This window comes from Nannobrachium achirus, assembly GCF_963921795.1.
Source record: "Nannobrachium achirus genome assembly, chromosome: 4".
NCBI lineage: Eukaryota > Metazoa > Chordata > Actinopteri > Myctophiformes > Myctophidae > Nannobrachium > Nannobrachium achirus.
The window spans coordinates 37,160,396-37,174,517 of NC_137813.1; the positions used below are offsets into that span (position 1 = coordinate 37,160,396).

The 14,122-nt window shown below is 42.0% G+C and overlaps 1 protein-coding gene across 1 annotated transcript; it reads left to right on the forward strand.

The window, feature by feature from the left end:
* The first annotated feature begins 11,685 nt into the window (after positions 1 to 11,685).
* Positions 11,686 to 13,335, forward strand: cox6a2 (cytochrome c oxidase subunit 6A2). Its single transcript, XM_080724015.1, has 4 exons — positions 11,686 to 11,817; positions 12,362 to 12,446; positions 12,824 to 12,963; positions 13,131 to 13,335. Exons 2-4 carry the CDS (start codon positions 12,368 to 12,370, stop codon positions 13,218 to 13,220), a joined length of 309 nt encoding a protein of 102 aa, XP_080580141.1. The 5' UTR covers positions 11,686 to 11,817; positions 12,362 to 12,367; the 3' UTR covers positions 13,221 to 13,335.
* The last annotated feature ends 787 nt before the right edge of the window (positions 13,336 to 14,122 follow it).

The window sequence follows — 14,122 nt, forward strand, 5'->3', positions numbered from 1 at the left end:
GGGGATGTCACCAAAAGTGGGGGGGATACCCCAAAATGTTTCGCGCGCACTATGCGCGCGCACATACCTCCCAGATATGTCCCCTTCACTTTTAAAATGCCTCCTGCGCCCCTGCGGACACACACACACACACACACACACACACACACACACACACACACACACACACACACACACACACACACACACACACACACACACACACACACAAAGTATAGTCTTTATTTTACTCTCTCGTTCTCTCATTTTGCTCTCACACACACAATCACACATACCGGTACACACTACAGCATGCAATCCAGACTCACAGGTGCCAAATTAGGAAATGAGCCGTTTGTTTAACAAGAGTTTCTCACAGGTGAAACCAACTGGACCGTGCAGCTATCCCAAGCAAAGCCACCCGATTGTTAATGAAAGACGTGTTTTGGTTAAATATTATGCCTGTTAAAAACAAGAAGAGGAAAATCATTGGAACAAGTAAACAGCACACGTCTAAAAATCTCTTGAACATCCCAATGAAAAGAGAAAAAAAAGTATACAGTAATTGTTGAGTAAATATGACATCATTTTCGGGGGGAAGTTCCTACGCCAGGTGCCGGACAAGTGAGTGAAAGACACTGTAAAATAAATGTCTGACATGGAAACCTGTTGCAGACGGGGTGAAATATTCCCCAATGAAGCCACCTCTATTTAACACTTTCCGTGGTGTTTCTACATTGTGCATTGTAATCTAGTTCCATCAAAACAGGCTATAGCTTACTCTGAGCTCTTTGTGGTACACATGTGTTAGTTTTGTCTGTTCAGTCTACGAACAAGAGGCATGAAGCATGGCATTATTGACATCACAGCCTGTCTTCTTTACATCCTATATAGCCTGGGAGGTCCCAGGGCCAAAATGATGGCATCACTTCAACACGACACCATGTTTAAGTTTCTGTTCAAGCTGTGGCAGACCTTACCTACCAGGGATGCGCAGAGAATGTTAGAGAGGCAGGGGCTGACATTTCTAAAAGGGCCTTTTGGTGAAAATATCGAAACTAGCAGACCTCCAACAAATTTCTACACAGAGAGGTCAATTCTTTCAAAGATGCTGCATTGACGTTCAGGAAAGTTTGGACAAGGCAATTCTCTTGAATGCTGCCTTCAGGTATGGCATGGAAAGAGGGCATTTGCGTTTCTTTCACCATAGTAAAAACTGCATTCATGGTCTGGAGACGGCACGTTTTACACACAGATGAAAGGGCAGGGGCTAATGCCCCCTTTGATGTCTATGTGTGCATGTGCCTGTTACCTACTTTCATCGCAAATGCTTGATTGGAGATCCATTCATTTTTTTTATGACCCCCCATTCACTGGTTATTTTCCTATACTACATTAAGGACACATTCAGACCACCTCATCGACTTCCATGGTGGTTCTGAGAATAAAACAATAACATAACCCACATCTGAGTCATAAATGGTGAGAAGCTACTCCATTGCACACGACTCCCCTCTAAATATTTATTTCTACTCATGTTTACTGCGGCCCTAAACAAAACCTGCATGGAGTGCTTTAAGCTTTCACGCTGACGCTTTGACATGAGTAGGTACCGGTTCTGATTCAGATTACAGACAGCCGAGACAGGTAAAGTAAAGAGAAGTCAGACATACTGTACAGCCACCTGTTTGCTGGTTCATTAACTCGGATGAGGTGAGGACAGGGCCTGCAATGTGTGAAGACTGAAGAGACATCTGGAGGGCTGTTTCAGTGTGGTCGCTCGTAGTCGGAAAGAAACACCATGTGCCCACAAAACATTCAGGTGAGACGGAAAAAGAGAGTAATTCTTTGTCTGTTTGTGTTCCTCGTATGTGTGCTTTTGTTTGTGTCTGTGTGAATGTTGATAAACATACTGTTTGTCGCTCTCAATTAAGTGCCCACCAGTTATCTCAATAACCTATCCAATCTCCAACGTGTGTTGCCTTGGTTGAATCACTTCCAAAAGCAGTGACTTATGCTCATGGCATCATGCTCCAGCTGACATAACCTTAGTGTAAAACATTATTGGCTTGGCATGTCGCTTTCCATTGCTAGTCACAACCAAAGACCAGGGACTTAAAGTGTTATTTTTGGTTTCACACTCTTCCAGTAACATGCTGCTTCCAGCTTGTAAGATGCTCTGGGCCACCTCTGTGGGGGCTTGGTATTAGTGTTCAGCTTTACGAAGCATAACTAAAATGGGATAAGAAGACAAAGAAGCACAGACAGACATAACACGCTCTGGTCTGTCCAAAAAGTCTGTCTGCAGGGTGCTTGAGTCTGGCCTTATAGGACAGTGGTTTGTGAAATCAGCATACAATATTCAAGCCCATCATGTTGTTAGGAGGACATTTTGTTTTCCGAGAAAAGAGACATTGCAGACACCTACAAAAGGATGATACCATAACTCGTTGAACTCCAGTCAGAAAGCAGGACTTTGACATTACCCAAAATAACCTCTTAGTTGAGAAGTTAAGAGGGGCTTTGGGGTCAGCAAGAACAGGCATTCTGAGAAGTGGAGCACACTGCTCAGCGAGAGAGCTGAGTAAACACTCATATGGAATCAAGCCTGATGAAAGAGTTTAAAGAAGAGGAGGGAGAGAGACGGGCCTTCCTGCCAAATTGCCATTACTCTGCCAAACCCATACTGAGAAAGAATGGCCTGACAGAGAGAGTCTGGCCCAGTCCTGTGATCTATGGCTTCCCACCCCATAGGTCAGGCAACTAGACAACAGTTAGACCCATTAACATAACCTATCCGTGAAGTAATTGCCAAGGCCTCCAATTCAACAGCACATTAAGACAATTAATCTCAATGAATTGACATCCTAAAGATAACCTACTAATTAACACTTCCCTGGTGCTGAATGTCCTGTTCAAATAAAAAGTTACTACTGAACATCACACTGCTTTCAAGATGACGAAACTGGCCCTTGAGGGGTTATGGGGGGGTACAGACATTGTGCATGGGCAGATATACGACCCAGGAAAATATACGGCCCAGGCAGAGCTTAGTGCAAAGCCAAAACCCAGCCCATGGGATGGCAGAGTTGGACAGAGCAGCCCTGCCAGTATATTCTTCTCTTTACTTGCGCCAGCAGAGCGTGCAAGTACTGTGTGCGTCTGCTGAACACATCAAAACTATTAAAGAACACCTAGAACTAGAAATACTGTTCCACAAAACAGTGTGGGCTCGCAGGGAACACCATGTAGTGGCATAAAGATCTACCCAACGGGCACTCCAACATGGAACACCATATTCATGTAGTGGCATAAAGATCTACCCAACGGGCACTCCAACATGGAACACCATATTCATGTAGTGGCATAAAGATCTGCCCAACGGGAACTCCAACATTACTTCTGAGACTCCTACATTCAATCCCTCAGATACTGAGGGATCTTCTCTCTCCAGATTCATTTCCCATTGGAAATGCATTGGGTGCTTAAAGTTAAATATTTCAAAAACTACAGAAGATTTCATGTGGGTGTTATTTATATCAGGTTGCACTTGTTGGTGGTGATGTCACCTAGAACGCTGCTCCCTCATTGGCTAAAGCCAGGCCCTGCCTTTGTACTGTCGGCCAGTTTTGAGGAGAATAACCTTACTGTACCAGTAAGACTCCCTAATCGGGAGATAAGCGACCAACGAATAGGCCAAAAGTTTGTTTTACCAATTATCAAGACATACGGGCAGTTGACAGTTTGCCATGGTTACTCATTGAAGTTGAATCTCCATATATGGAGACATAAGTTGCTCATACCATAGCAACCATGTTTTTTACAGGGCCTGGGATTGATGACATCAGAAATCTCCATATATGGGCATGAAAGGGATTTTGTTTCTGGAAATATGTCTGTGGGGTGCCACATTTGGAATAAAACACTTACATCACACATCTGGATATCCATACAGCCCATCTAGTTTGCCTGTGTCCATTTATGCCCATATATCTGATGACATTGGGACACTGATCTCCATATATGGGCATAAAACTTATGTTAATTAGTAAAGCCTGGGGATCTCCATATATGGGCATGAGGGGTACCCTAAAAGGGCATCATCTGGGAATAGCAAATATAGTTATCCTAGAAAGTGAAAATCTTACATCAAAGGCCATAACTACCTACCTACCACCATACTGCATCCCTCATTAAACTACCTACCAGTAAGATGCCTATAGGGAGAAAAGCAAAGGGCGAGGTTGCACCATTTCTTGGTCTTCTGGCCAGTGATGTATATCGGACCATTTAACCATATATGGAGACATCTGGTACCCAAAGATATTCACAGATATGGGCTTAATATTGATGACATAAGGGATCTCCATATATGGGCGTAAAAGGGATTTGGTTCCCCTGGCATCACAGGGATCTCCATATATGGGCATAAAATGGATTTGTTACCCTGGCAACACGGGGATCTCCATATCTCCATATATGGGCATAAAAGGGATTTGGTTCCCCTGGCATCACAGGGATCTCCATATATGGGCATAAAAGGGATTTGGTTCCCCTGACATTACAGTGATGTCAGTGGCTGGTTCTACAGAGGGGATCTCCATTTATGGGCATAAAAGGGAATGTATGTATGATGATGTCAGATATCATAGACGTCATAGGACTTTCACATAACGAATAACTGAGTAAGCATGTAAACCCGTAAAATCTATATTTGGGCATGGCTGATTTATGACCTCATCATGATGACACGAGCAAACACAGCTGAATTGTATAAATGATCAGTGCAGAAACCAACAGAAGTATTTGACCAAGACTCTTCGATTTAAACATCAACAAAAGTGTGACGTTTGTTGATGGTCACAAAGGTGTGACGGACGGACGGACGGACGGACGGACGGCCGGTGGAGGTTTTCATAGTAAACTGCTCCCTGACGGTCGCAATAAAGATTTGGGAGAACATACTGGTCTCGCTTTTTACAAAGCGAGCCCACAATGATGTAGTAAACAAAAGAGTGTTGTACAAACCAGAATATTTTATTGTTCAAAGTTGAAATAAATATTCAAAGTAAATATTTCTCAAAGTAGCTACATTTTGGATAAGTTTGCTCTTTACTTTACTCTTGATAATTATTCTCTCAATCAGAGTTATGGGGTAATAACCTGGAGTGGTCATCTTATCTAGTTTGTGCTTAGTGGAAACAATAGTGGGAAGACTATCCCGTGATTTTGTAACCCATTTTTCAGCCAGTGCCAATTGACTAAGTTGCAATCCCGGGCTCTGCTCTCCCTCTGCCATGCCTGGGGAGGGCCCTGAACTGAGCTCATACTTCCTTCAGTGCATGAGGAGTGAGCAGGCCGCTTCTTTTCAACTAATCTCTCGAGACAGCCTCAGAGTCGCTACGCTTCTGAGGAAGAGAGACAGACCGAGTGGGCTTCGCCCTTTCTTTGCGATGGCTCGCCAGATTGCTTTTCAACTGACAGGGGGGAGCATCCCCGGTTGGACATAACACATGGAAGGAACAAGTTATTCCAACCAGTTCATTTCCCCGACCAAGATTACCGCATGTTTTTGTGAGGGTATTTACCCTAGGAGACACGGGGAGAACATGCAAACTCCACACAGCAAAGCCCTTTTCGCCAACCCCACATAGGGGCACTGATGACACGGCGGAGGGAACACGCCCCCAGCGCCCACAGCGTCCCCCGGCAGGAATCGAACCCAGGACCTTCTACCTGTAGAGCTGCTTCAGATGACCTGGCCTCCACATTCCACAACCACCTAACCTAAACTCAACTGAGATGGTTTTTTGTTGTGAGATGAACTGCAGAGATGGACCGCAGATGGGAACTCTTCCAGACGGTAGGAAAGCCATTCTAGTTGGCTACTACCTCATGAAGCTGATTGAGAGAATGCCATGTGCAAAGCTGTTATCAAAGCAAAAGTTGTCTACTTTGAAGAATCTAAAACATTAAACACATTTGTCACACTTTTGGCCCTACTCTTATTTCTGGCACCATTACCCCTATCCATGCCAAACTTTGCACACACACTCATTGGTTGGCACAACCTCTGCCCCCTGATTTCTCACATGCCCCTGTTCACTTTTTGTTTATTTCCGGGTCTGCACCCTTTGCATGTTCTTGGGAAAGTGCTATGAACATCTCAGTTAGCGGTTTTTAGCACCAGTGCAAATTGTCTGGCTTACTAGTTCGTTGGACTGTAACAAACATGTACATTGTGAATAACAGACAGAACAGTCCCTTTGTCAAAATAATTCTCTGTTTCTGAGCAACCTGTCGACTCGAGCGAAGGCCTAAAGCAATGTCCACTCGTCCACATCGTTTCGACAACCTTGCATCCTCAGCCAAGGCCCCTGCTGTCTGAGTCAGACAGTGACAATATTGATGGTGGATTCGGTGTCCTCATGGTTTGTTCAAGTGTCTACAGTCAAGGCTGCCCCGCCAAAGTCTGACAGGCATTGCCCTGTCTAGCTCAGCCTTTAAAAAATAAATAAAAAACGCACACAGTAACACCCTTTTATTGCAGTTCAGGCTTTCACATCAACTCATCGTCCTTCTCCTTTGAATCACATTAGGCAGGTGTGCTATATTAGGCCTGTCACACAGCAGTATCAGTCAGATGGCCACACATAAAGTATGATGAACTACGTTCAACCTGGCATCCCTATTTTGGGCATGTCATTATAGGCAAACTTTAAAGTAAATAATGATATTCAAAAATAGTGAAAACAGTAGATGTACAAGCTCACAACACATCGCACCGCAACAGCTATTTTCACTTTTTGGCGTATATAGAGTTAATATAGAAGAATAAAGTGTACTGTGAGGAAAGCTGTGTAACTAATTAAACCACTGACCTCTTTGCACCCAATTCTAGACTTGTACTGGAAACTCACTGGGTCTCAATTGCTTCTACCTCCCCCTCAGGTGACCATGTCGCTTTCTTGACAGCCGTTCATCTATCTTTCCTCTTCCTCCTTGAATTCTCTGTGTCCACAATCCACATAAAGCTCTTTCTACATTTGTGCCAGTGAGCCTAGACCTATTCTGTTCGCAAACTTTCGCAAACTTTCCCATTAAGGTGCATCTATTTCTATACCAAACATGTTAAATGTGACGCAGATTTAAGTGTATAAAGCTGCATTGTAAATGTACAGTAATTCTACCAAATTGGCAAATTTGGGCAGAAAATGTGTCTCTGAGGGGAGTAAAAGGTTTTAATGTTTTATGCTGTTGCTGAGTTCATTGAACACTACGGTACGTGTGTGTGTGTGTGTGTGTGTGTGTGTGTGTGTGTGTGTGTGTGTGTGTGTGTGTGTGTGTGTGTGTGTGTGTGTGTGTGTGTGTGTGTGTTTGTGTTTCCCATGTGCATTGTTCTGTGTTGAGTCTATGCTGTATGTCTCTCAACATGTGTGAAACACTATCCTTGGTCTGATTCAAACAGCAGACCTTTCAATTTGGCTTATTCGGCAGTGTGCCCAGCTAAATGCTGGCAGGCACAGGACTCGTCAGCTTCAGACTGGATGCAAACTTGTGTTAAGAGGCAGCTAGGGTTCAAGTTGCTGGCATTAATGACACTGTTGCATTGGTGCTGTGACCTGGATCGTGTGACTGAGATAAGTGAGATTACTCCAGCTGGGGTTGTTGCAGTAATGTCTGAAGGAGAGCTAAATTTACATCCATGAATGCCACTTGTAATGCATACACGCTTCCGCGTGTGTCAGTCTCTCCAGTGCACACTGACTCTTACAGTAACACGTGGCTTTTGCCCACAATAACAGTGGCCCTAGATGTTCAGACTGGGCATGACTAAACCAAACCCTATACTGACTTCAGTCCTGGCTATTGATTGATTGATTGAAGACTTTATTAGAAGTTTGCATAGGAAAAGGTACAGTTTCATGACGGTACAGTTCACTGGTACAAGGTCTACTAAAAGTAGATCCATGAAAAGACTAAGCTTATTTCCACAGGAAACCATTTAAGTATCTCATATAACATTGAATGACAGACGAATAGAACACAGTGCAGTAGATATGTAAATGGCTGCTAAAACAGGGGCAGGCACATTAATTACAAGGACTAATGTTTATAAAAGACTGTTTAACTTCTTCTTTCGTGTATCTTCGTCCTGATGATTGGGTGGCGACATTTGTTTCACAAGATCTTCTTGTTACTTGCAGGGGAGTCCACGTGGAGGCTGTCGTCTTCTCCCCCTGCACTGTTCTAACAAGTAGGCTAATTGCGACCGTAGGTCACATTTAGTATGAAAACCTGCAGATCATGTCCGTCCGTCACACCTCATGTAACACCACGCTCCATATATGGCCAAGATCCCTGATGTCAACAATATTAAGCCTATATCCTTATATCTGGGAATGCCCATATATGGACATATTGTGTTAGTCTCATGATAACCAGTGTGGTTGTCGTGACGCGAGTCACACTTGCAAATGAATTCCTGACCGTGTCCCTTTTATGCCCATATATGGAGATTTCTGATGTCATCAATATTAAGACACATAGCGCGAGTTTTGACCAGATGAAGAGCTTGTAGCTCGAAACGTCGTCAATAAATATTCAGTCATTTGGAGCAGAGTATGCAGGTTTTCTTTTTCAATTGTGCTATTTCTCACCCAGCACCTCATTAAGAGATGTGCATATTTTTCTACTTTTGATCAATATTAAGCCCATATCTGGGAATGCCCATATATGGACATTTTGTGTCAGTCTCTGTTGTTTCAGCGCAACCTCGCCCTTTAGGGAGAGGTTGCTTCTCTCCCTAGGGCTTCTTACTGGTATACATGCATCTGTTGACTTTAAAGTTGGAATGCATCATGTTCTACCTATAGGATATGAACCCCGGTCTCTCGTTATGGGAGACAACATTTCTACAACTCTGTTAAGAAGAATTCCCTGCTTGACCAGGGGAGGTATTGTGCTTATGAGCTTCAGGCAATTCTACCAGTCAAACAGTAGGTGTCCTACCTCAGTGGTTCTCAACCAGGGGGTCCCCAAATTATTTTGTGGGGTCCCCAGATGATTAACTTAATGTGCAACATTGTTTTCTCACTCAACAGTAAACAAACCAACATAAAGTTTAAGTGTATCTGCACATCTCTAAAGTGACAATTTAAGGACTTTTTAATACCTCTAAAATGACAAATTAAACATTGGCCAAATTGTCAAATATTAAAGGCAATGGAAGGAGAAAAACGCCCGCACACTGTTCATATGCTCCAAAAACTTACTTTTATTATAGGCAACTGGCTGCAACGTTTCGACTTTACGTCTTCATCAGGCAAAAGGCAAAAAGAACTTTTGCCTGATGAAGACGTAAAGTCGAAACGTTGCAGCCAGTTGCCTATAATAAAAGTAAGTTTTTGGAGCATATGAACAGTGTGCGGGCGTTTTTCTCCTTCCATTATCTGATACCTTGATGTCCAGCACCTGGCCTGAATATAGGCTTGAGATGTGCACACAATCTTGTCTATGAAATATTAAAGGCAGAAATTGTGAAAATAGCTGATCTACATTCTCACAACGCCTCACAACGCGAGGCGTTGTAGATCTGCTATTTTCACAATAGAATCGTGTTATACAAAATGTAATGCCTCAACTCTTAGTGCTCGTCAGGGTGGGTGGGTCCCCAGTTCAAATATGATTATTTTGGGGGTCACGGCCTGACTACCTAGCATCAGGGTCAAGCCCAACCACTTCAGATGTGCTATTTATACTATACTAACATAATAACATCTAGATACCATACAGATTGTTTAAGATATCACTTTATTCATTAAAACAAGTTTCAGATTGCAGCTTTACATTATTTTGGTGAGATCTTGGTTATTGCAGCTTTGTCCACTGAACATAATCTTTGGAACAAAATATCTTCTAGAAACATACAATTTACTCAATATTTGACTTATATCCCCTTTACACATTCATTTCAGAATTATGAGCCATAAACATCTCCAACCTGTCTGTAAAACTATATGTATCCTCTGGCATTTTATTGAACTTCAAATGAAATCTGAATTATTTCTGTAAGCGATAAACCCAACAGTGTCCAGATACCGGGTAAACAAGGAGAACTCATTGCAAAGCAAAGTGGTGTTCTTTCACTTTTGTACAACATAATTATGACACAAGACAGGCAGTTCACAGGAGAGGCAGCCCATAATGCAGAATTGCAGATGTTGCTGATCAGAGGGTTGAATCACAGTTATACTACTCCATCTGGTGGACAGTCATAATATTGGTTTTCTGGCAGACAGTTTACTCTGGGACAGGCTAGGCAAGGTCCAGATGGACCTGGTCCAAGTGTAAATCAAGATCCAGGAAAAGGATGGTTCAGCCCTGTGATTAGCAGTCACACCTGTCACTCATATTGTTTGAGTTACCATAAACTCTGCCCTCACCACCATGCTGTCAATATAGTATCAATACAAATTGTGTACAAATAGACCCAGTTCCATGTGTTGCTATCTTTGTTTTTTTACACTCTTGAGGCGTTTGCTGCTTTTTGTGAGGCTAGGAGAAGATTAAAGGAGAAGGTGAGGATTAGGGAGAGAGTTTTGTCAAAGCTATAAGAGGGCAAATCAGTAAATGGCTTCTCACGAGCTCATTTGTAATCACATCAGTGATATCATGCAATGCAGCTGTCGCATTGTGAACAGCAACTGGTCATGTAGTGCCATGAAGATTGATAGCCCTGAATACAGGACTCTCATATACATGAGAGTCCTGGTGCCGCCTCAACATGAGGAGTAGTGGGCAATCGAGCCCTTAACGGTTTGAGCTAGGAACGTCAGATTTCAAAAATAAACTGCTTACCCAAGCCAACTTTGCTAACGATTTGACGCCGCACAACGTTCATTACACGCCGCTCCCCGGTTGTTGAATAAAACGCATTTTTGTCCGAAATTATTTTGCTTAACATAGGACTTCCGCCTCTAGTGGACAGTCGCGTAATCTCCGGTTGATCATTGTAGTGAACGGAGATGATGCGATGACGCGACTGTCCACTAGAGGCGGAAGTCCTATGTTAAGCTAAATAATTTCGGACAAAAATGCTTTTTATTCAACAATCCGGTAGCGGCGTGTAATGAACGTTGTGCGGCGTCAAATTGTTATCAAAGTTGTCTTAGGTAAGCACTTTATTTTTGAAATCTGACGTTCCTAGCTCAAACCGTTAAGGGCTCGATTGCCCACTACTCCTCATGTTGAGGCGGCACCAGGACTCTCATGTATATGAGAGTCCTGTATTCAGGGCTAGAAGATTGAATGCGTTCAGCGTTCCAGCACTTTTCACCACCTGAAGTTCAGTTAATCAATTAACTAAATTTGACCCTTCAATTAGCCAAACATATGCTTAGCATTTATGCTTAATTTGTACAATAACCGATCTACAAGCCCACAAAATATAAAATATCGGGTCATGTCAGGCCTCCTCTTCAGCGACCTTATTTCAACCTCAGCAGTCAGTGTAGATTACAACATATGGCCACTCAGTACTTGAATACTCACACCTGTGGCATTGTCCTAAAATAAGAGGATTGACTCTATCCCTCTGTTTACAGGTCTGCATTCCCACTTCCCAGTGCACTTGCCCAAATATAAACGTCATGTTTCTTGGCACAGATACAGATTAAAGTAGGGAGGAGTCTCACCCACTACTGCACTGAGTTCAGCCCAGGACAGACTGAAGGACAAACAAGTAGGAAGGTGGAGAAAGCAACATAGGCTACAAGTGGATTTTCCAAATAAATACGACCAAATTAAAGACTATCGAGGCTCTGTGACTAAACAACAGTAAGTTTTCATGTTATTTATTTACATTTACAGGCCAAAAAGGAGCATTTACATGCTTGTGACCATTAGATCTAATAGGGCAGGCATTTAGCTAAAGTAGGCCTATAGTTTTCTTAGACATTTTTAGAAATGTAATCTTTATTATGCTTTCAATAATTATCCTTTTTTCCCCTCTTTACAAATTATTTAATACCCAGTTATGGTTTGTCAACATGCCTGTATTAGTTTCACTTGTTCCTATCCAAAAGGTTTGTTTGTCTGTATTGTAATGTTACAGTTTTACATTAATACTGTCATTTATTTGAATGGAATTGGAGCAAACTTCCAACTGTTGTAGAATGAAATGCATAAGGCTTAGACATCATAGCATATGGCTTAGAAACAAATGCTGTTCATTGTCACAAGTGTGCATTGCACAAGTCCTCATATTGGAAACATGTGTGCTCTGTTGCCTATATATGTTTGTGCCAGAATGTAACACCGTTTTCCTCTTTTCCGAAAGTAACACTGTTTTCAGAATGTAACACTATTTTTCTGTTTTCAGGTAGCCATGTCTCTCTCCACTGCTGGCATGGTAGCCCGTCGGGCACTTAGCACTGCTGCGTCACATTCAAGCCATGAGGGAGGAGGTCAGTGTGTCTTCTTGTTCCTGTCAATTACAAATAATATACCTTCCTGATGACGATCCACAGCTATACTACAGCATCACTTGGCCACATAATGGTTTTGTTGAATTTAAAAAATTGGCAGGCCTCAACATGTGATTGTGACATATGTTGTATGTTCTGTCTGCTTTGCATGTTATCAGGGAAGTTGATTCATTTCAGTGGCAATGCATGAGGATCCACAAGATCTGAACTGACAGATATAATATTGTAATTTATTTTAATTACCTAGTCTCCACTATAACTTTAATTTCCTTCAGGGAAATGGATTAATTGTGCATACATTTCATTCAAAACCCATTAAATCACGTGTCATGTTAAACATTTCAATTTGTTCACAGCAAGAACCTGGAAGATCTTGACATGCGTGTTGGCCATTCCTGGTGTTGCCGTCTGCATGCTCAATGCATACATGAGGATGCAACACAGTCACGAAGATCCCAAGTTTGTTCCATATCCACACCTGCGCATCCGTACCAAGGTGGGCCTTGTTAATTGTACCTCAGTAGTAGAGTCTACTGGCTGCAGATTTCAAATATTTACTTTTTCATTGCAAACTTACACATTAAGTTGTTCTGGAATACAATGTTAAGTGTATCTATATATCTCCATTTGCTTTGTTGAAACATTGTCATCTCTCCTTACCAGAAATTCCCCTGGGGTGATGGAAACCACTCGCTCATCCATAACCCTCACACAAACGCACTCCCTGATGGCTATGAGAGCTCCCACCACTGAAAGGATCACTATGCAGTCTTCTGATGTTGCATTCACTCGTTTTGTAGCTACCTGGTTTAATTCTAGCAACCTAGGGGCCAAACTATAAAATAATAAACCCAGATATTTGACTTCATCACAATGAGTGGCATTTCATTTGTTTTTAGATGGTTGTGGTGGGGGGTTAATGACTGTAGCTTGTATCCATCACTGACTAAGAAATTAGCACCTCATACAAAAGAAACGAGTGTCAGTCTGAATTTATGATTTACAATATGCATTGATTCTGTTTCAATGCATGAACAAGATTCGTAAATCACTAAATGAACACAGCATAAGATTATTTTAAATACTGCGGTTTCAATGTATTTATTCAAGAGCATAATTTACATGGGTCAGGGGAAACCTGTGCATACATTTCTGATATTCCAATCTGCTTCTTCCAATCTGCTTCTCTTATCTCTTATGTACAAAATACACAAATGGCACCTAGACCAAACCCTGATAGTTGCATTTCTTACAGCTAAATGATATTTATAAATGCCATTAAACTTAAAAAAAAAAATGGGGTGGAAAAAACAAAACGTCTTGATGAATTGATGAAATTACATTTCATGTTACAGTGTTGCAATGCTGGCAACTAAGCTGTCAATTTACAAGGAAGCTTGATAAGTATAAACAAACAAATCTGAATTAATTTGTAAACTGTGCTGGGGGAAAAAAAGGCTTTCAATTGAAAGACATACAGCTTGCTTGCTTCCATGTAATTATCGTTGAACCTGCAGTTGCATTATTAGAGTCATTTTTCTAAGATTTATCACAATGGTATCTTGTCTGAAAGCTATAGCACATGCCCTCTTACAAGCATCACTTCTCATATGCCCTCTAGTCTCATAATCATCATGCACTGACTCCCTTATTCC

Excerpts from the sequence above, each read along its gene's own strand:
- cox6a2 (XM_080724015.1), top strand. The coding sequence starts at position 12,368 with ATGTCTCTCTCCACTGCTGGCATGGTAGCCCGTCGGGCACTTAGCACT. Across the intron at positions 12,447-12,823 it reads TTCAAGCCATGAGGGAGGAG|CAAGAACCTGGAAGATCTTG; the intron begins GTCAGTGTGTCT and ends ATTTGTTCACAG. Across the intron at positions 12,964-13,130 it reads ACCTGCGCATCCGTACCAAG|AAATTCCCCTGGGGTGATGG; the intron begins GTGGGCCTTGTT and ends TCTCCTTACCAG.